At 36.2% G+C, this 24,563-nt stretch overlaps 1 protein-coding gene across 1 annotated transcript; it reads right to left on the reverse strand.

The window, feature by feature from the left end:
• Positions 1–8,466: 8,466 nt before the first annotated feature.
• On the reverse strand, positions 8,467–10,054 carry LOC115964485. Its single transcript, XM_031083784.1, has 2 exons — positions 9,769–10,054; positions 8,467–8,711 (listed from the first exon to the last, which is right to left on the reverse strand). The coding sequence occupies exons 1-2, from the start codon at positions 10,052–10,054 to the stop codon at positions 8,467–8,469; spliced, it is 531 nt and encodes a 176-aa protein (XP_030939644.1).
• Positions 10,055–24,563: the final 14,509 nt, after the last annotated feature.

A 24,563-nucleotide genomic window follows, 5' to 3' on the forward strand; every position in this document is an offset into this window, starting at 1 on the left:
AGTAGCATCCTTTCTTATTTTTTTAGTTTTTGCAAGTTTTACTTTGTTCAACCTTTCATCTTTTTCAACAATTGTCTTTTTAGTTTAATTTTTCATCTCCTCCAATCATTGTCATCTTAAATTTTTTATTTGATTTCCTTTATATGTTTTTAAATTTCTCCTTATAACTTTTAAAACTCTATCGTTTTACTTTTTTCAACCTTTTATATACTTTTATCCTAACTCTTCCATCTAATTTTCTTATAAATTTCTTTTAACTTCATTTCCACCTCTCTCCCATATTCCTTCAAAGTTGTTCATGGAAAAAAAGGTCAATACTCTCTCTCTCTCTCTCCCCCCAATTTTGTATCTTATTTGGTGAATTTTTTTTATTGTTTCCACTACCTTTTTTTCCATTAATGGTTATTTTTGTTATTGTTGATTTAATTGCCACATCTCATTTGTTTCTCCTTTTGGCAAATTTGTATCGACTTTTATGCATATTTAGGTACTTTGTTATTCTAATTCCCGATCACATTTTTTTTCTTTATCCTATTGGCTTGAATTGATTTAGGTTAATAATTAGTTGTTTTGTAAGTTAGAATTTGATTTTTTTTTTTCTGTGATCCATTTAGATGTTAAACTATGAGACTTTATTAAGTTTCGTTTATTTATATTTTTATCCTTTTGGGTAGGCAAAATTGTAGTTTTTGTAGTGAAAATACTTTTAATAGTTTTATTGGAAGTATTCTATAGTGTCACTAATTCAGATAATATCAAAGGTTAGTCAAACGAAAATAATTGGATGTGTAACATATTTTCGCTTTTGTAATTGTATTATTATTATTATTATTATATAACGATGCATATAGAAACTTAATTATGAGATTTTGCTAATAGTTGTTTATTTGATAATCTTTTTGGGTGGAAAATTTTGCAATTTCTATAGAGAAAATAATCTTTATAGATTATCAACAACAAATATATATATATATATATATATATTTTTTTTTTCTAATTGGTCAAATTAATCATTGTTAAGCAACCATTAATATGGCATTTTGTTTGTTTGCAAAGCATTTTCATATGGATATGTTTTGATTCGATATATTTTTATGAATGTATTGAGATAATCATTGTATTCAAGAAGAGAGATCATGATCATAGTTTGTATACTTCAAGAGAGATAGACTGATTTGGGATTAAGGATAACATTAAAATTGAATGCTACAGGTTGAAATTTTGAACGGTGAAAAAACTACTTTTTCTCATTCTTTTCTAACTATCATGATTGGAAATACTTAATCCACACTATATTCTATCACTAGCAAATTGGCTCTTAATATGAATAGATGAAAATTTTAATATTAAAAGAAAGCAAAAAACATATATAATTTTTTATTTATAGAGAACACAAAAGCCATTCCTTAAAAAATATTAATAAATTAGTATAACATTGTTTATTTTCGAGATTAAAAAAATCCTTGCCCTTTGTTTACCAAACCCTATATTGGTTTGGTTAACGGTTATATAAAGAAAAGTTTCTTAATTAATCATTAATAAATCTAAAATAAAATTCTCTTATGAGAAAAATGTTTTGTTACAAATGATTAGTCATAATTATATAATTTTATGAATATTTTAGAAAATAAATTATATATTATATTTCATTACAAAATAATTAGATATTCCCGCACATCATGCGGGATTGCGACTAATATATATATATAACTTAGAAAAAGTTCAATCAAAATTTGAAATTAAAATCGAATTTTACGCCATATGTCTAAATTTATGTGGAGACCACATTATAATTATCCACTCTAGTTTGTACCATGTTTCCACTTAAGTTTTTTAATCTTTGTACCAAGTGTGTTAATGAGTGCAAAATACTAAGAATCTAATATTAATGAAGTATAAAATTTAAAAAAAAAAAAATCACATATACTCAACAAAAATCACCATATGTTTTATCTTATTAAAAATTAGAAAAAAAAATGATCATAAGTAATATTAAATTCAAGCAAAAATCTTAATATGTGATGATGATGCCGAAATGTCAGCCCAACCTTCTGACGAGGAATTGGAGAGTATAGAGGGGAAGACGAGAGAGTGATGAGTAGTGAGGAAGATGAGGGAGTGATGAGCAATGAGGAAGATGAGGGGGAAGGGAGAGAGAGTGATGGGGACAATAATGATGGTGACGAGGATAATAGTGACGAGGAGGCTTTAGATAGCACCTTGGAAGCCCCTAGAGATGATTTTCCTTTCATTCTCCCCAAGATATGGACCGTTAATGGCTTTTTGCCAACGATGTCGGACAAAGTCTTTAAAACCCTACGAGATCATTACCAGATACCGGACGACATCCCAATCTGTCTCCCTGGAAAGTTTGAGAAGTGCTACTTAGGGAAGATTGCGAACGTTGGCATGTATGATGCCATGTTTGTAGCAACGTTGAGGCTGCTGCTGACAACGCTTCACCGTCAACTGGCTAATTTTTTAGGCTTGTCCGTCACCAAATCGCCCCCAATGCTTGGAGGATATTCATTGGGGTTGAGATTTTGTGGGATCATTTAAGTGGTGGGAACCATCAGTTAACAATTGACGAGTTCTTTTGGTGTTATTGACCTCAACATATAGTCTCGTCTCAGGGGATATACCACTTCGCGGTAAGGAAAAAGGGGCTGAAGTTGGTATCTGATATGCCCGGCTCCAATAGGAATTGGAAGGGTAGATACTTTTTTGTAAAAGGGACGAACTGGGTGTGTCGTCAGGAAGAACGAAAGACGATGCCCCATGGTTATTTTGACAACACTTGGGCTTTTATCAAAGATTCAGGTTAACCCCATCTACTCTTCATCCTTATATTACAGAGGAGTAGGAAGGTTTCATCCATCGGGTAACTGAGATCTCATTGGAGCAGAGAAAGTGTTGGGATCTCATTACACTCAACACTTTACACCTTTACTATGGAGGTCCGGAGCCGACGTCGATTGCTCATCAGTTAAACGCCTATTCTCATCGACGTAAGTATCCCTTAATTTCCCGTCATCTTTGTATGCGTTTTCCTTTAGGTCGTCACTTGTGCATACTCGTCTTTTGCTTTTGTAGAAATGGAAGCAGCCAAACAGAGGGTGAGGGCAGCTGCTGCTCGTAAGAAAGAAGAAGAAAAAACTAAGGTGGGGGAGTCCTCGTCAGCCTCTAAGGCCATTGGTAAGGGGGCAGCCAAGAGGAAGGCTAACGGGAAGGACGAGTGTCCATCGAAAAAGGCTTATGTACCTCCGAGAGAGAAGCTTCCTAAAAAGCCATCGCCACCAAAGCACGAGGCTGTTAAGGGGTTGATGACGACGCCTAACCCCGTCACTCAAGATTCTAAGCGTCGCCTTCTTACCTATAAGGATTATGTTGCCGAGATGCTTGAGTCCATTATCAAAGACAAAGATGCAGATCCTTGTGTTGGTTAGGCGATGGGTGAACTAGGGGATTCATGCCTCTATGACCTTGCTCGGGTAAGTATCTTTCATTCTTTCTTTTACTTATTCATTTTCGTGCGAATCAGCTGACGATTGCTCTGTTTTGTAGGCCCTAGTTCGTATGAAGGCTTTACAGGTCAAGGGTGTTGCCAATGAAGGGGTGATTGCCCGTCAGCAAAAGCGTATCAAGAATATGATTGACGGGCAAGAACAATACAAGAGCGCCCTTTGTACCCTTAACCAAGAGGTGAAGGAGTTGAAGGGAAAGCTAGAGGAGGAGGGTCGTCAGCAAAGAAAGGACCAAAAAGCTAAGGAGACGGGGGAGAAAGAGTTGGCAACTTTGTTGGGCCAAGTGGAGACGGCCAAGGCTAACGCTGTAAAGGGGTTCAAGGATTCACAGGCATTCATTGATTCTTGCGCTGAATTTTATGGTGTGGGGTTTGAGGGTTGACTTAAACAGGTTAAATCCAATTACCTTGACCTGAATTTGGCGAATGTCCCAATGGATGCCCCCTTGCCAACAACTCCAATAGGCGACACTATTCTAGAAGAGACCGACGACTCTACTGAGTCGGATTAAGACACTCAAGATAACGGCTTCGTCCTTGCTCAGCTTGCCTCGAATCCTTCCGTCGTTCCTTTGACTCCATCGGCCAACCCTCCAACAGCTAACAACCTTTTAGCTCAGGATGCCCCAGTCCTTCTTCAGGGTGATGAGGCCCCAAAAGACCCCCCTGCTTCACAAACTTAGCATTTTTCTTTACTGTAACTGTAGTCTAAATTCTGGATACTGCCTTTTTTGTTTTTTCTTGGGCTTTGCTTGTAAGAACTTTATTTTATTTATGGTGTTTATATCCATTTCTTTCAGTACATTTCATTGTTGTATGTTCGTCTTCTTACTTTTATGAATCTGTCCATATGTGAGATGAATCCGTGCTTTATGGGTTTAAACCCGTCCACTTTGTGGACGACTCGCCCAGTTTTTGGACTCGTCCACTTTTTGGACTTGTCTGCTTTGTGGATTAGTCCACTTTTTTGGACTCGTCTACTTTATGGATTTACTAAGTTCATCCACTTTGTGGACTTAGTGATAAACTTGTCTACTTTGTGGACTTGGTAATAGGCTCGTCCACTTTATGGACCTTAATGATAAATTCGTCCACTTCGTGGACTTAGTAATAAGCTCGTCCACCTTGTGGACTTGATGATAAATTCGTCCACTTTGTGTGGACTTAGTAATAAACTTGTCCATTTTGTGGACTTAATAATAAATTCGTCCACTTTGTGGACTTGATGATAAATTTGTACACTTTGTGTGGACTTAGTAATAAACTTGTCCATTTTGTGGACTTAATAATAAATTCGTCCACTTTGTGGACTTGATGATAAATTCGTCCACTTTGTGTGGACTTAGTAATAATCTTGTCCATTTTGTGGACTTAATAATAAATTCGTCCACTTTGTGGACTTGATAATAAGCTTGTCCAATTTGTGGACTTAATGATAAATTCATCCACTTTGTGTGGACTTAGTAATAACTTGCCCATTCTATGGACTTAATAATAAATTCATCCACTTTGTGGACTTGATAATGTGCTCATCCACTTTGGGAACTTAGTAGTGAACTCGTCCACTTATGGACTTGGTAGTAAACTCGTCCACTTTATAGACTTAGTTGCAAACTTGTCCATTTTATAGACTTGATAATATATTGTAGAAAAAACACATTAAGTCATATCTAAATGAAACTCCTCTTATTATGATAAACCATGCATTCGTAGAAAAAGTAGTTCTTAAAAAGAAGAAAACTTGCCCTTTGGGCTTAAAAAAGAGCTATTGTAGCAAAACCTAAAGTAAAATAGAAAAACTGAGGAGTGTAGCTAAATTTAACTAAGGTATACTAAAAATAAGGAGGTGCTGCTCTTCATGCTATTCTCTTTACTGGTAGTACTTCCGCAAGTACTCGACGTTCCATGAGTGGTGTAGCTTCCGTCCATCCATCATCTCCAAGTGGTAGGTGCCCTTCCTTTGCCATGACGTGACTCGGTAGGGTCCTTCTAAATTGGGGTCGAGCTTTCCTTGGGTAGGGTTTCTAACAGCGCCCATGACCTTCCTTAAAACAAGATCTCCGACCTAAAAGTCTCTGTGTCGGACTTGGGAGTTGTAGTGCTTAACTATGTGGTCCTGGTACAGTGTGAGCATTTGTTCTGCTGTCGCCCTGACTTCGTCAACTAGATCAAGCTGTAGACGCATAGTCTCGTTGTTTTTTCTTTCATCATGGTTGTCTACCCTGTAGCTTATGAGTTCGACCTCAGCTGGAATAACTACTTCGCTTTCATACGTTAGCCAAAATGGTGTTTCTCCTGTGGGCATCCTTGCCGTTGTCCTATACGCCCATAGTATGCTTGGCAACTCTTCAGGCCATATACCCTTTGCCCCTTCGAGCCGAGTCTTGATAATTTTGAGCAAGTATCAGTTCGTGACTTCAACCTGTCCGTTTGCTTGAGGGTGGGCGGGGGAGGAGTAGTGATTTCTGATCCCTAACTGCAAGCAAAAATCCCAAAAAGAGTTGTTGTCGAATTGTTTCCCGTCGTCTGAGACTAAGACTCTAGGGATCCTAAACCTGCATATGATGGACCTCCAGAAGAAGTTTCTTACATTCTTCTCCATAATGGTGGCTAAGTCTTCAGCTTCCACCCATTTCGTGAAGTATTCTATGCCTACTATCAGGAACTTCAGCTGTCGCACCGCTATTGGGAATGACCCTATGATGTCTAACCCCCACTAAGCAAACGGCCATGGGGTTGTCATAGAGGTTAACTCTTCGGACGGCTGTTGGATGATGTTGCTGAATTTTTGGCATTTGTTGCAGGCTTTGACATAAGTCTGAGCATCTTTTTGCATGGTAGGCTAGTAGTGCCCTGCTCGAATCAGCTTGTGTGCCAAGGATCGTGACCCTAAGTGGTTTCCGCAAATCTCTTGGTGGACTTCTCTCATGACGTAGTCTGCTTCTTCAGGACCTAAACACCTTAGGTATAGGCAGGAGAAGCCTCTCTTATATAAAACGTCTTTCATCAAGATGAACTGCTTGGACCTTCAGCTTTCTTGCGGCCTCCCTTCCATCTGGTAAGACGCCATTTTTCAAGTAAGAGATTAATGGCGTGGTCCAATTGCTTTCGGAACCTATCTCCTAGACATCGATGATATCTATTAGTGGAGAAAGCTAAACAAAAGAGAGTACGTTATCAAGGGTAGTCATATGTTCAATTGAAGCGGCTTTGGCAAGGCAGTCGGCTTGCTCGTTCTCTCCTCTGGGGATCTGGATAATCTTGGTCTTCAGCTCGTCTACCCTTCTCTTTACTTGATCCAAATATCTCTTCATTCTTTTGCCTCTGCACTCATAATCCTCGTTTACTTGGTTAGTGACGACCTAAGAGTCACAGTAAAGAACCACTCTTGCGGCTCCTGCTACTTTGTCAAGATCAAGCCCTGCCACTAAAGCTTCATACTCCACTTCATTGTTGGTAGTAGGGAAGTCGAGGTGAACCATACATTCGATGAGGTCTCCTTCAGGAGAGAGAAGTACAACACCTACACCCCCAGCCTACCTATTTGACGACCTATCTGTATGTATACTCTACTGTGGACATTCATCTGCCCTCTTGTCTTCCCCGTTGGTGAACTCTGCTATGAAATCAGTGACGAACTGCCCTTTGATGGCGGTGCGCGGGCGGTACTGAATGTCAAACTCACTCAACTCTATCGCCCATAGTACCAACCGACCAGCAGCTTCGGGGTTGCTCATTGCCCGTCGTAAGGGTTTGTCGGTTAGGACGATTATCGTGTGGACTTGGAAGTACGGCTTGAGTTTGCGGGCTGCCGTAACTAAAGCGAAGGCGAGCTTTTCCATGGGTGGATACCTTTCCTCTGCAGCATGAAATACCCGACTGGCGTTGTATACAGGCTTTTAAACCTTGTCTTCTTCTCTGACTAAGGCTACGCTGACGGCTACCGGGGAGACAACCAAATACAGGAAGAGCTCTTCCCCCGATTGTGAAGGACTTAACAGCGGTGGAGAAGAGAGATAGGCCTTTAACTCCTCCAATGCTTGCTGACACTCGGCAGTCCATTCAAAAGATTTCTTCAGCGTGCGGAAGAAGGGTAAACATTTATCTATCGCTCTTCACACGAACCTGTTTAGGGTGGCTACTTTACCGTTTAAACTCTGTACTTTTTTCATACCCTTCGGGGGGGCCATCTCTACTATGGCTTTGATCTTGTCTGGGTTAGCCTCAATGCCTCTTTGAGACACCATAAAGCCTAGGAATTTTCCAGCCATCACTCCAAATGCACACTTACTCGGATTAAGCTTCATGTTGTGGGAGCGGAGGATGCCGAAGGTTTCCTCAAGATCCTTTAAATGATCCTCTTCTTTTCGGCTTTTTACTAACATGTCGTCGATGTAGACCTAAATATTTTTTTCGATTTAGTTTGCAAACATCTTGTTCATGAGCCTTTGATTCGTCGCACCCGTGTTCTTAAGACTGAATGGCATTACTTTATAACAAAAAAGACCTTGTCTGGTAACAAATGAAGTCTTCTTCTGATCCGCTTCATCCATCCGAATCTAATTGTACCTTGAAAAGGCATCCATGAAGCTCAGTAGCTGGTGCTGAGCTGTAGAGTCTACCAGTACATCGACTTGAGGGAGAGGGTAGCTATCTTTGGGGCATACTTTGTTCAGATCCGTAAAGTCTACGCACATCCTCCATTTCCCGTTGGCTTTCTTAACCATCAACACGATTGCTAACCAATCGGGATAGTATACTTCCCTGATGAATCCCGCCTCTTGTAACTTGCCGACTTCTTCTGCTATTGCTCGGTATTGTTCTTGGGCGAATACTCGCTTCTTCTGTCGGACGGGCGGAAAAGAAGGCGACACATTTAGCCTGTGTACCATGACCAATGGGTTGATTCCTGGCATGTCTTCATGACTCCAGGCAAATACGTCCTAATTCTCCTTGAGGAAGGCTACAAGCGCTTGGCGAACTGTTGGGTTGGCGAGAGTGCCGATCTTCGTGGTTTTGTCTAATCTGGTGCTATCGAGGGGTATCTCCTCGAGCCTCTCTACGGGTTCCACCCTCGTCCGCTGTTCCTCTATGCTCATGGTTTGTAGATAGTCGTCCATCTCTAACATCGCAATATAGCATTCGCGTACAGCTACCTGATCTCCTCGCAATTCCCTTACTCCGTACTCTGTGGGGAATTTAATCATCAGGTGGTAGGTTGAAGTTATGGCCTTCCATGAGTTAAGGATTGGTCATCCTATAATGGTATTGTAGATGGAGGAGCAATCAACAACGAGGAATGTAACATCCCTAGTGATTTGCTGAAGATAGTCCCCAATTGTTACAGGCAATGTGACTGTGCCAAAGGGATATACTTTTGTTCCTCCAAACCCAACGAATGGAGCATTGGTTGGAACTAGACGTTCTTTGTCGATCCGCATCTGTTGGAACGCTGGGTAGTAGAGAATGTCTACAGAACTTCCGTTGTCAACCAAGACCCAATATGTGTTATAGTCTCCTACTCATATGCTAATGATGAGCGCGTCGTCATGAGGGTGGTGAAGACATCGAGCATCTTCTTCCGAGAAACCAATAATTAGGTTATTGACCCGTGGCATCTTCGGGATGACGCCCGTCAGCTGAACATTCTGACGTAAGTCTTTCGGGCCTTTTTGGACGAGTCGGTGGTTGCCGTGCCTCCCACAATCATCCTTATGTCTCCTAGGGGTGGTTTGGGACGCTTGTTGTCCTGTCGGGGGGCTTGCTCTTGAGGAGGCAGATCTGTTCTCTCCCTGCTAACGAACTTCTGTAACTTCCCATGCCTGATAAGGGTTTTGATCTGTTGTTTTAAGTCATAGCAGTCGGCCGTGTCATGACCATGATTACGGTGGAAACGGTAGTATCTGTCTCTAGGCTGTTTGTATGGATCCCCCTTCAGCTTTCCGGGGAAGTTAAAGCTCCTTCGTCCTTGATTTGCATTAGGACTTGGTCGATTGGGGCGGTTAGCGAGGTGAAGCTCGTGAACCTCCCTGCAAGGGGCTTAGAGCGCTTGTCATTCCTTCACTCTCTAGGCCTTGCCATCTTCCACCCTCTGTCCTGTCGCGTGTCTTCCTGCCTCTCTCTCTTCTTAGGCTTTTCTTCTTGAGCCATCAGCGCATCCTCGACATTCATGTGCTTGGTAGCCCTGTAAAGTACATTCGACATGGTCTTCAGGTCGTTCTTGTATAAAGAAAACAAAAACTTACCTTTCCACAACCCATTTGTGAAGGTTGCCACAAGTATTTTGTCATCAGCTTCATCGATCGAGAGCGCTTCCTTGTTAAAGTGGGCTATGTAAGATCTCAGCGTCTCGTCCTCTCGCTGCCTGATACTCATCAAGCACGCAGTAGACTTTTTATACCTATGCCCCCCAATAAAGTGTGAAGTGAACTGGGTGCTAAGCTTCTTGAAAGTGCTGATGGAGTTAGACGTTAGCCAGCTGAACCAAATTCTCACAGGACCCTTTAGCGTTGTAGGGAAGGCCCTACACATGATCTCGTCTGTTACTCCTTGAAGGTGCATCAAGGTCTTGAAAGTCTCTAGGTGATCGAGGGGGTCCTTGGCTTCATCGTAGCTTTCTATCTGCAGCATGCAAAACTTCTGCGGTAGGGGGAAGAAGTTGACAGATATGGTGAAAGGTGAACCGGTTCAGTGTAGGAATGGCAATGGGTCGGGTTAGGGCTAGGTTTCTTTAGGCCCAAACCCAACCCACGGGTTTGCCCAAGAAACCTGAACCCACCCCGTTTAATAAACGAGTTTTTTTCTACGCCCCAAACCTGCCTCGTCGAGCCCCACGGGCCCCACCCAACCCATGCCACTTCAATGCCCAATCAATGGCCCAATAAAAATAAATAAATAATAAATAAATAAATAAAAAAAGGGTTGCCTGAAGCCCTAAACCTCCAAAACCTAGATTAGAAACCCACAAAAAAAAAAAAAAAAAAACCCAAGATCATGTTCATCAATCTAGATCAGAAACCCAAAAAAAAAAAAAAAAAAACCCAAGACGCCAAGATCATGTTCATCAATCTAAATCAAAAACCCAAAAAAAAAAACCCAAGATCATGTTCATCAACCTAGATTAGAAACCCAAAAACAAAAACATCGAACCAAAGTAGCCACTACAACCCCAAACACAAACACAAAAACAAAAATTTCAAAATTTTTATTTTCCCTTTCAAAATCACAAACACAAACACAGAAATCACAAACCCAAACCAGATTCTTAAAAAAAATAAAAATAAAAAAAGAACCCAAACCCTAACAATCCCAAAGGTCCCAAACCCTACTGAACCCAAATAGGAATGGCAAAAAAAAAGAGATAAGAATGTATTGAAGGCGTCGGGAGGAGGGAGAGTGGGAGTGATTGAGGGGGGGCGACGTTGAGGCAGTGAGGCCGTGAATGTGGCTGTGCAGGTTGGTGAGAGTGACGGCTTGAGGAGTTGAGGCCAACGGCACTGAGGCTGTGGTCGTGTGGCTGTGGCTGCGGCTGTGAGAGTGACTGGAGACTTGAGAGAGGGTGGGTGGCGGCTCAAAGATGAGAATGGGAGAATGAGATGAAAATTGAAATGGGTTAAGGTTGTTTATAACTATATATATATATATATATATATATATAAGGGTAGGTAAGTAATTTTATATGTAACCAGGTCGGGTTCAGGCCGGGTTTCATCAAAACCTAAGCCCGACCCGGACCCACTTCAGATTTTTTGTTTTAAACCCATACCCGACCCTATCTTTAATCGGACCGGGTAAAACCCGAGCCATTAAGGTCAGGTACCTGCAGGTCGGGCTTGGATTGCCATCCCTAGTTCAGTGGACCAGATCATCGTGGTCGCTAGACACTCGTCCTTTGAGGGCATTCATTATAAGGTCCATCCATTCTTTCATCATCTGCATCTCTACGACAATGTGGGGGGGAGCCGTGTTTGTAATGGAAGGACGGCTCATGTCTAGTCGCTCCGATCTACTTGGGGCGTTACTACCTTCCAGCCCCTCTCAGTTTCTCCTCTTAGCACTGGTACCTTCTTGGTCTTCCTCTTGGGTATCCATAGTGGCGTTCTTTTGCTATAGTTGTTTTTCAAGGTCCTGATTCTGTTTGGTGAGACATTCCACTGCTGTCGTGAGGGTTTGGACCTGCCTCTCCAGGGCAGTGGGTCGCGGCTCGTCTCTTTGAACGTTGTTGGTAGTTGCCTTCGAGCGAGTAAGTACTATGCAACTTTTTGTCCGGGAAGCGATAGGCTAAAGTGCGCGTTTCCCACAGACGGTGCCAACTAATGATGCCGAAAAATCAACAATAAGCTACACGGTCCACACGTGCTCAAAACAACATCTACATAACACAAAAAGAGAATACCTCACAGAGAGCACTGGTGTGGTGTCGGCTAAGTACCCTTCGAAGGTCAAGTTAGAATGTCTCACAACTCTAGAGTGCCAGAGTGGGTAAATTATGCGTACCTTGGTTAATGAGGGTATTAGGGCTTTTATAGTAGTAGAGGGTTGACATCTTTTCCTTGGTTTAGAAGTCTTTTCCTTATAGGAATCCTCATGATTGTATTTTATGGAACCCTTTTGCTTGTAAGAGTCTTTCTAAATGTGGGACACAAGATATTTCCTTATATACCTATGCGTGGAAGCCAAGTTATGTCAGATCCGTCAGTCTTGTGTATACCCTTCAACTTAATGTCGTTAGCCTTTTATCTTCGCTCCAAGTTGACACCGTCAGCTTGGAGCCATAGACTTCAAATATATATTAGTGGAAACAAGGCCGACGGATTTGTCTGGAACATTGCTCTATGCCTCTATATTAGTGGGTACATTTATAATTTTATCCTTATCATGTGACTAATAATGTTTACTTTAAAAAAAAATAATTTGACTAATTATTTATATTTTTATGATAAAAATTGTGTTTAATTTTGAATATATCCATACTTATGCATTAATGCATGTACATGCTATTTTTTTTTTTAATAATTTGACTAATTATTTATATTTTTATAATAAAATTTGTGTTTAATTTTAAATGTATCCATGTGTTTACATGGATTACATGCTAATGTTAATGAAACACAAAGCTCTTGAAATATCATTAATATTTCTTTTTAATAATTCGATAGTTATAATAATGAGACATGGGGATTTGGATTAGAAAAAAGTTTAGGTTTAAACTGGTCTGAAATTATCATCTTCAACCCATTATCAAGTGATTGAAGAAACTCTCTATGTGTAGTTTTTAGTTATATTAATTTTAATTGAGTCATGTGACTTATTTAATTAATATACATCGATAGTCTCACAAATGACGTAATAAGTTGAAGAAAATTTCTACAAATTGATTTGGAGCTAAACTTTATAATTTTTGGGAAGCTTCTTACCCTAAATTTGTTAAATTTTGGAGCCATGTTCTGTTAGATATATAGAAAGCTTAAAAAAACTAAGTGACCTTCAATTCTACCTATTTCTGAACAAGGTAATTCTCTTTTATATTTTTCTTTAGAGTGGGAAGGGAGAAAGAAATCAAACTGAGTTTATTTATGACTTTTTTTTTTTTGTTGTTGATAATTTAAGTTTTATTTATGACCTGTACTTATAGGTAGAAATTGAATTTTCTGACAATATTAATTTCATCCAAGTCATTCTGTCTATTTATGACATGTACGTGGTTTCACCTTATGTTTATGTCTGCATGCAACATGCATGTGCCTTCTGTCTTTGTTCCAATATTAAAAGATTGAAAAAAAAAATCCAAGTAATGTCTAATAAAAAATAATATTGAGTCAAGTTCACACATTTACATATACACAATTTCCTTTATCTTCAGTAAAGATTTCCAACAATGTTCATAATTAATTACTATCCATGAACGCTTAATTGCTTATGAAAAGTGTTGATACATCCTATCTTAAATTTCGATTAAATCACAAATAGGTAAAATGTAATTTTTCATAAATTTAATTATAAAACCTATTAATTTTGAGTCATTATTTATTGTATGTTCGACTCCCAACTTTTGACACGTCTCTATCTTAACCCATCATATCTTCTCTCTCTCTCTCTCTCTCATATTGATAGAAATCAATCACACAATCAACACCCATTCTTGTTCGATCCAAGCTTCACGACTCAATCATCACCAATGCCAACACAAATCCGTAAAAAATACAGACATTGCATCCATGCCAATCAATCCAACCGCCATCACCACAAATCGACCACTAGCCGTTGTCAAGCAGTCATAGTCTAAAATATGACCAAACTTGACTGAGAAATTGAAAAAGATATTTATACGTAGGATTGGGTCGAATGATTGACTTGATCCGTAGGTACACATAAATACTTTATGAATGATATTTAACCAAAAAAAAAATTTAAAAAGAAGGGTTTATAACTTTATATTGAAGAGTAACTTTTATTCTTATAGCTTGAGCCAATTTCAAATATATACATAGAAACAGTGACATCTTGTCAGTTTGTCGACTACCTAGCTGGTACATAATTATGTCATTATTTTTCTTTTGTTTTAATGAACTTGCATCAACAAATACCACGCCGACTTCTTTTCCCAAGATCCAGAGAGGTGCTCTACAAAAAAAAGCATAGAAGTTAGAGCTGAATTATAAGTGGTGACCACATCGAGATCAATTGGGATGGTCTACTCTAGTGTGGGTTAATTCTTTGATACCTGATTTGTGCTGCCGCATGAGCTGATTTTGCCAAAAGCCGTCTTGCAAAGTCAGCTAGATTTATAGTGTCTCTTCTAAAGTTTCAAGGCTTCTAGAGCAAACTAGAGCCTTTACTGTGAAGATGGAGTTCACTCACTCTTCAAGCATCGTATTTACTTCACTTTGCTTATATAATTTTAGAGTATCTAAAAAGTTATTTTATTTATTTTTCTAACTCATTTAACAATACATCCAACATCTCATTTCGAGAGAGTGAATAAGAGAGTCAGAAAGAAAAAAAAAGAGCAAGGTTGTCAAAATCGAGATCCTAGGTAGGATCGTGAGAGATTAGTGAAATCGTGAATTATAAGATTGGATCGTGGATCGTTAGAGCACTCTTATCAGGTGTGCCAAATGCCAAATATTGGCATTTGGCACACCAAACACCAAAAACTATCCCTCATCAGCTCTTCCAAATTTCAAAAAATTTGAGACATTACTACAGTACCGTCTCAAATATGAGACGGTACGGACAGCCATGCCAAAATACTATTTGGCTTATTTAATTTGTTTTTTTTCTCTCTTCCTATCAGATGTCTCTCTCTATTATTTTAATATATTATTTTAATGTGTAGTAAATATTATTTTAATGTGTAGTAAATATTATTTTAATGTATAGAATTATAGTTAGAACATCTAATAAATGATATGTTGTAAAATGATGTGCTAAAACGATAAAGTAGGTTTTTAGTGTGTCAAAATGGCATTTTTTTATGAGAGAGCTGATAAGAATGCTCTTAAGATCCTACATTATTTGAGAAAAAAACAAAAAATACACATTGGTATGTTAAATTATCACATAAATTACATATTCATTGATATAATTACCATACATCACTACATCCATTTGTAAGCATTATTTAAAGAAACCAAAAATATCAAAACGTGATACTCTATTGGGATATTTTTTATTTGGGTCCAATTGACACTCTCTACATTAAAGTAGAAAAAATTGGTCTATTGGGATTTTATTTTTTATTTGGGTCCAACTGAACTTTCTGTCAAGTTAAAGAAGATTATAAGAGACTAAGATCATTTGGGATCATCAAAATTGTACAATCCTACCAATCCTGAATAATCATAAAGATTCTTGAAATATCCGGATCGTAGGATCTAGATCGAGATTTTGACAACTACGGAAAAGAGAGAATAAAAATAAATACAAACTTCCTACAGTAGTTGCTACAAATACAAACTTACTATTCACAATTCCTAAAAAGTTTTAGCAATACACATCTGGGTAAAGCTCAATTTGAGTGTGTGTTGCTAAAATAACCATTTTGAAAGTTTTACACCTCAATGCTAATGCTTAACTCTTTATTATCGCATCCTTTTCCAATAAGCAGTTATAAGTTCATTCCATGTTTTAAGATTTCGCAACCTAAGGGTCATGGCCCCAATGAATACCCTCAGGGGGAAGTTTATTGAGGATGGGAATTTTGAGCGCGCGTATTGCCATTTTTTTTTTCCTTATGGAAGGATGGTATTTATAATTGAATCTCCAACTTTTTTTCTTTCTTTTTTTGAGAAACATATTGCCATTTTTTTTTTTGTAAGGATGATATTTATTACAGAGAGATTTATTTTTACCATAAAAAAAATCTCGGTCTCCTTTTGACCATGGTTCAAACATTAACAAAGCAAAAAAGACTAATTATATTTTCTAAGTTTAAGGTAATTTTGATTTTGATTTTATCCTTAAGGTTTAAAATTTTTAATTTTGATCCGTTATATTTATTTTCAATGTCATCCTTAGTGACATAACAATTAAGAGAAATGTTATGTCTATAACATTTTTATAATAAATCTTAAATGGCAGGTTGTTATTAGCTGTTGTTAATGGGTGGGTTCAAATTAGAACCAGTAACAACTTACCATTTATGATTTGTTGTGAAAATGTCGTGAACTTCTCAACAATTAAATGTCACAAACATGAAGAAAATTATTTGTTTATTGTTCTTCTTTTTATTCATTTTATCTCTTTCTATATTTTTCCCAAACTTTATTTCTTTTCATGTAGTACACTCTCCCCTAAAATCTCTGAACACACCACCGCTACTAGGGGTATTTATGGGTTGATTCGAGTTGGGTGCTCAACTTGCACATGACCTGATCCGATTGGGTGGAGGAAAATTCAACCCACCATCGATTGGAAAGGAGTGGCAGATTGGGCCTCCTACATGTGATGAGTGAATCGGTCGACACCAGAGAGGCAAGAAATGGCAAAGGCAGAAAACAATGATGATCCGATGAGATCTTGGTAGATTTGGTGGAGATTTTATCGGATTTGGCAGAGATCTTGCTTGATCTGGTAGATCTCATTGGATTTTGCTTCCTATGTCGGTCAAATTGAGTTTTGGATAGAAAGATTAGCCTCGTCACTCAACCAGTCGTTTTGAGTTTGATGGGGGACAATCGTTGGTGATCATCGCAAACGTTAGATCGATCGTAGGTCGACTCGGGTTTAATCAATTGGGATGAGTAAGTCAGGTTAGGCTAGTCCTTGGACAACCCTAACTACTACCCACCATAACGCACCCACAAATGCCAAACCTCTAAGCGCACACAAACAATTATGTGGGCTGTAGAGTAATAAAGGGACGAATTTCCAATACCAAAATTTGAATACCTCGCAAGATGGGGATTATATTCCAAATCAAAATCCCCTATGCCCACTTTTTATAAAATGTTAAAAATCTTCTACACTGTATTTCCCATACATCCTAAAAGGCATTGTAGTTGCAGGTGGGTGAGTAAAAAAAACGAAAAACGAAAAACAAATAAACAAACCATTCTAATTTCCTATAAATAAATAAAAAAATGTAAAGGATGCAATCAGTATTTATTAAATCAGTCATTTTCGAGGACGCCAATTGTCAAAAGCCCAAAATCAATGGTTTTTTTTTTTTTTTTTTCCTAAAACAAAATTTGAAACTATCATAGTAGATTAAGTACCAAATCAAAAGTAGCTGTACTATCATCATCATGGACCCCATTTAAAAGCATTTTGTTTCAGATCATTGTTTAGGAAAATGGAAAAAGAAAAGAGGCTTCCTATGTTGTAGGTGGAAATAGAAATAGATATTCGCCCCAAAAATATTGGTCAAGAAGCTGATGTGATGAATAAATTGTTCTGTTACAAGGCTTACCTTGTAGACGCTGTCCTTTGTAAGGAACTAAAAACATATTGAAATCATTAAGTTTCACAGTGAGAATGAAAAGTGAAGAAGGAATGATGATATAGAATTAGAAGCAGCAGAAGAAGAAATAATGTCATAGATATAATATTGAACATACGTAATTAGACTATCTTATTGTTCCCCAATGGCTCGAAATTAAATTTAATCTTTTAAAAAAAAAAATTAGAAGAAAATTTCGTATTAGATATTAGTTACATGAATTCAATTCAGTCAATTCACTATCAATCAACGTCAATTTTTAAATTTCATATCTATATTACTATTCTTATTTTAAATTAAAATGGGCATGTTTCATATCAAATTATTGATGCTTTACCTACTTCAACCCGTAGAGACTGCTAACTCACAGGTCCTAACTTATACAAACCAAAGTAAACAAAAAGTGGATACATAGCCACAAATCTCACTATTGCTTAATTATATGATCTTATACCTAACTGCTAACACCTGTTTATTGCTTGTGTGGTTAGGAATCAAATTAGAAACTCCAAGTCTTTAATTAATAATCATAACCCGTCAAGGAAAACATCATGAAAGAGAGAGAGTGTTGAGAAAGGCAATGGAGTAAGTGTTGGATTGAAACCCTCTCCACTGAGTAACCAGTCAAAAGAGCACACTTTTTCTCTTAGAAGATCCAATTAACGACAATGGAATCAGTTTTACTTACAAATTCAACTAGTACAAATAATTTAACATTCGAAGTTTTAGCCACTGATTGTGCTGTGTGTTTGTGTATATTTGATGCGTGAGAGTTTTAAAATCAAATGGTAGATATTCTACCTACCTTAATGGTAAAGTCTTTGGAAGTTTTAATCTTTAAAGTTGGATAAATTGTAAATTATACTCTTAAAATTTTGAGGGTGTTTGGATTTTATATCTTGAAATTTCATAATTCGAATTTTACTCCCTAAAGTTTGTGAATGTTTGGATTTTACATCCTGACATTTCAGAATTTGGATTTTACCCCATAAATTTAGAGATATTTGGATTTTACACTCTAAAGTTTAGGAATATTTGAATTTTACACCTTAAAATTTCAGAATTTAGGAGTGTAAAATCCAAACACCTCCAAACTTTAGAGGGTAAAATCCAAATTTTGAAACATCATGATATAAAAATAAAATTCAAGCATCTCAAACTTTAGGAGTTAAAATTTATATTCTAAAATTTTAAGGTGTAAAATCCAAACCCCAAACGTCAGGGAGTAGTTTGTAATTTAACCTTTTAAAGTTTTAAAACTCATCAAATCACAATTTTGTGCTCTAGAATCTGCACACTCATACAAACAATCACATTTTCTCTACTTTTGGCAATGATAAGGAAGAGCCGAAGAAACCTTTCATTTTTTTTTGGTAAACATTAGCCCCATATAGACTCTCTTCTTTTGGTTTACACTTTACACTTCATTTTTTTTTTGGTAAACATTAGCCCCGTATAGACTCTCTTCTTTTGGTTTACACTTTACACTTCAGCACTGTATTGTCATGACTCATGACTCATGACTCGTGACTCATGCGGAATCATTTATTTACATAAAACCCATCTCATATATAACGAATATAAACAATTCTTTTTAAGCATTTGCGCCAATGCGTATATAATAGAAAATTGACTCAAATTTACACGCTTAAACTAGGAAATTATTTACATTAGTTAATTTTAAATGGTGTAAATACTAAATATCCATTGTTTACTGTTGATTTGTATTTTATATTTTATTCTTTTTTCTCTCATCTTTCTCTATCTTCCTCTCTCTCTTTCTCTCTTCAACTCATCTCTCCAAACACAAAAATAATATTTTAATAAAGTGTAGTATAAAATAGATAATCTGAAGTGATCATGTAAAATAGATTAAATAAATTTTTATACTAAAATAAACATAAAATTTTGCATGAACTCAGATTCAAAAAAAGGTAAAACTTTTATTTAAGTTGAGTTCAAGTTACACTTAATATAATTCTAAACAATGTTACACTATCCAATAACTTGTTATAAAATTCATATTTTGAAAATCTCACCGATGAATTACGTGTTCTATATATTCTTAACACTCATGTCAATGTTTATGTCAATTGGATGTTATTTACCATTCGATCTATAAACTTATCTTTAATACATTATTTTTAAACTACAAAAATTTGAATTTAAATAATTGATTGATGATATGGTTATTAATATTTCATCACCTTGAAATTTTGCAAGCATTGAGAATATACGAAAATAACGTAATTTAACGATGAATTTGTCAAAAATTTGTATTCAATTAAAAAATATCGAGTGGTATAATATTGCTTAAAGTTATACCAGGTGTAGGGGTTCCAGTTAGCTCAACTGGTAAAGTCTCTTATGGTTGAATAAGACATCTGTTGTTCAATTTTTATCTATACCAAAAACCGATTAGTGTCTTAGTATGATGATAAAGAGTTATTATCTGGAGCAGATGCTATAACTTAAAATTATCTCCAAGAAAAATTTATCATGTGCAACTTGATGCTAACTCTTTTTTTATTTTTTTATTTTTTTTTATGGCGAAGGGTTTAACTTTTACTAAGTATCCTAGTTGAAACAATGAAACTGACCAACCAAAGCATTGGTGGTGACCTTGGACTAGTAAGGTATTCTTCAATCTCCAAGAACTAGATCTGGTGCTACATACCACCATCATCATAGGCATTTCCAAACTCACACGCACAGTCCCAACAACAATCATAGATCCACCACACCCATCTTCAGCGAGTACGTCACACGCACCACTGATTGACGGTGATGCCGTGCCAGTCACTTCCCCAGTGGGTCCCAATCTGATACGGACACATATTCCTCTACAGGGTTTTCCCACTCGAGCCTCGACTCGAGCTCCAAGATCACCAATCGGCGCGTGTAAAATCCACACCTTCACCTTCACGGAGCGTACATTCCCCAAATCCAAAACTCTTTTAACGTGGGACCCGATGTTTTTCGATGTGGAGCGTGAGATTCTGACACCTGGCCCGACAGAAACATCACAAGCCCTTCAAGCATCGTATCTTCGTTTAACTTGACCGTTCTGACAGTAACAACGTTTTGGGCCTCCGTTATAACGGCGCAACCGACAACGTGACGGAGACTCGCACGGCTAAAGATGTCGATATATTCGATATCTAGTGTACAAAAGCAGAGAGCCAGTTGTCCGTGCAGTTATCGCCAAAATACCGTCCCTTTTGACGGAAACCTTTGGAATCTCAATTCTCAACGAACGCAAAGATTTTCTCATAGAGGAGATGGAGACACGTTGATTTGCTGTGTTAATAATAAGCTACTCTACTAAAATGTAGGTTTTTATGTTGCAATTGTTGAAGTATTATTATATTCTTGTTTGTGTATTATTGTGAAAAAAAATATAATCATTTTAGTGGGTTGAGCTTACTTCTTCAATCCAACTAAAATTATATCGTTGAAAAATTCAATTAGTTTTGAAATGTGTAATTTACTTATTCACACATAGATGATATATATAACCTTAGTTTTTATTAATGATATTCTTGATATGAAGCTTTATGGGGTAGGTTTAATAAAATGGGTTTGGGTCCAGTATCCAGTGTTACTGAACTTATTGGTATTGTGACACGTGTCACCATCTGACCGGATCTAATGCACTAGAAGCATTGGACCTAATCCGAACCCTAATAAAATAGTTTACAAAATGGAAGTGATTCAATGAGGATAAAATACATTTCTTAAACCAAAATAAAAATTGAGGACAAATGCATTACATTTAAAAAAAAAAAAAAGGGACAAACACCCAAATAAGTAATTGGGACACGACAAAATTATTGGATCAAAAGAGTAACAGTTTGTTAGTTTTATCTTGTTTTCAAATAAATGAAAATTATCATATTATGTACCATCAGACCTTTAGCTTTCCTTAAAAAAAAAAAAAAAAAAAAAAAAAAAAAAAAATACTAACAGACTCAATTTCACAATATACTAAAATTGTCGACTATTAGTGATATATACTTCTACCCACCACTTTTTGTATGGAACTGTCTTTTTTCACTATTCAAAATTGACTAATTTAGTAAATTGCAAGATTAGATGTATCCGTAGTATTATTAAAAAAGAAAAGGTCCCTTAATTTTCCTTTTTAGAAGGGATTGATTTTATAACAAATAAACAATGTGGTTTTTGGGTTAAAAGATAACATTTTAAATGCCAAGAACCTTGTAATTCAATAGCATTAAGTCTTTTATGGTTTAAATTCTCCTACTCTATTTTTTTAACTATTAAATTATGTATAAAAAAAATGTTTAATGATCCAAATTTTAATATGAGACCTTTGAGTATTCTTTTTTCTTTTTTTCTTTTTAAAAAAGAAAACTTTTGTGTGTCTTTGGAGTAACCAAATTGTTTTTCTCTTTGATCAATTTTATTATTCAAAAACTGGTCTTCAAAATAGAAGTGTTTATATTTCTACTCACAATATGATTTTTTTTTTTTTTTAATTGTCCCAAGGGTTTTTAGATTATCAGTATGACTATTAGACTTTATTGAATAAATTAACTAACACAATTACCTTCGGTTTGGTAGTTTGAGATGTGGAATATGTGAAATTACTAAAAAAGAAAAGGAAAGCTATTAATTATATTAATTATTGAATAATACTAGAGATACAAACTATTTTACAAAATTTTTTACAAACTGTTGATGTGATGAATGATTATTAGTAAATAAAAAAGTGATATTAATGGTGGGTCTAGATGAAAACTAATAAGAGGTTAGCCATATCAACATTTTGTAAAAATGTTGTAAAATAGTTTATAACTATAGCATTACTCTTAATTATTTCTTCAACCCTTACAGATATCATACCAACAATGGTCTAATTCATTGCTTTGAAAGAAAAAAAAAAATCTTTACTTTTTTTTTGAGAATTTTATTTTTTTTTTGGTTGAGAATTGAAAATTCTTGAATTAATATACCATAATGGGAATAATATAATAAGAAAACTATGATATGGTGACAACCCATTAATGCTAATTGGGTTATATATATATATATATATATATCTTCCATTAAAATATTATAATTTTTTTTTTAAAAAAAAAGATAAAATATATAGTTCCATATATAAATACAATCATAATAAATTTATCTATACTATTATTTAAGGGTCTTCTCCTGTTTGAATTCCTCATTTTTCAGTTCAAAAATGCCCCTACACTCCTATGTTTAAGTAGAAACAAAACTAAAAGACAATCCAGTAAAAATGCAACACTAACTCCCACTAAAATATTGCCTAAAAAATAGGACCACTTTCCTATTAATTTTTAAATTGATTTATTCACTTATAAATTAAAATAGAAAATAAAAATTATATATATATATATAATAAAATAAAATAAAAAACACTATTTTTTTTCCACAAAATAGGACCACTAACAAAAAAAAAAAAAAAAAAAAAAGACTCATCGCATGCGTGAAGCACGTGTGATGAGGCTAGTATTAATAATTACTGTAGGGGCAAAGACTCCAAATCATGTAGTGGGCTTTGGGCCCCACCCAAGACAATTAGCAAAGTCCGAGGAGAGGAAACGGTTGCTAAAGGAATTTTCAACTTAGCTCTCATAGGCAAAGGGCATTTGGAGGACGATCCGAGGAGGAATGCCTCCTCGGACGTGATGAATATAGCTTAAACATGCACTCTGGCAATCAGAGAGACCCCCCCCCCCCAATAAGCATTAGCAATAGAGATATGAATCACAAACTCGCGGGGAAGAAGGAAATGCAAAATATCCTAAGAAAAGCTGTTGTTACCGCATTAAATACATTGCAGCTACTTTTCTGCCCGCATTAATGTGGAGAGGACCTATGAACAGTGCTGCCTTGGCCACCACAACTCACAGAAGGCTAAAGGCGGGTGTCTGATGGGACAAGTACTCAAGTAGGGATCCAGATGATCGACAAATGTAGGACCACGATGGTTTCAAGAAGACTATATAATATGGGGAGTCCCCATGAGGAAGGGGACGGAGAAAAAGAAGAAGAGAATACTGTAGCAATCTAAACTGCCATAATACTCAAACGGTGATCAATATATATTCATTTTACCTTCTCGAACTGAAAATCTATGGATGTCAACATGTTTTATTTGTGTTTAATCGTTGCATAGCCCAATACTGCCCATTGTCCAACTCGCTAATACCTAGTTTTACGGTCCACTTTCTATAAATTCATTATTTCTAGGCTCCTTGGACCAAGACCCCGTACCTCCTGGGCTTGGGCTCCAAATTGTGACCCTACAATTACCATGCATAATTATCATTTTGTTTATAGAGCATAATTATAAAATTGCATATTCATAATTGCAAACATTCGTGGCAATTGAGATCATTTAACAAAGTTAAGATTTTTTTTTTTATATGATAGATAATTGAGTAAAATTATAAATTTAGCAATTATTTTTAATAATATGAATTTTTTATATATTTACTTCTTCATGTTATACTATTTAATGTATAAATATAATAAAAGTTGCTTTACTGATTCAAGAATATCATGCATTTATAGATTTATTTAAATGCTTTAAAATTATTATAGGTAAAAAGATGGGTGTATCTCATCAACTTCCGTGAGACCTTTTATTTTAATATAGGACTTATGGTTTTAATATACTTTCTCACTTTCTAAGTTAGTTTTTTTTTTTTTTTTTTTTTTTTTTTTGAAAATAAATCAATAGTTGGGGTATGAACCCTAAATGTCTCATTTGAACATACTAGAAGGTATCACTAAGTTGAGCTACAAGAATCTTAGCACTCTTTCTAAGTTATCTTGACATAGAAAATATTTTTGGTAATGAATTTTTTTTAGTAAATTGTTATATCAAATGGGGGTGGAGATTTAAAACCTAAGTTTCTTGGTAAAAGCGACATGTTAATGTTATCTATTTTTATTATAAAAAAAAAAAAAAAGTCATTGTAAGGACCAGATTTGAGTCCCTAGCCCAAAAAGTGAATGGACTTAGGCCCAAAATGCCTAAAACAATGAATTTGTAGAGAGTGGATTGGAAAACTGGGCCAAAATGAATTGGACAACAAATAA

This window comes from Quercus lobata, chromosome 10, assembly GCF_001633185.2.
Source record: "Quercus lobata isolate SW786 chromosome 10, ValleyOak3.0 Primary Assembly, whole genome shotgun sequence".
Classification (NCBI taxonomy): Eukaryota; Viridiplantae; Streptophyta; class Magnoliopsida; order Fagales; family Fagaceae; genus Quercus; species Quercus lobata.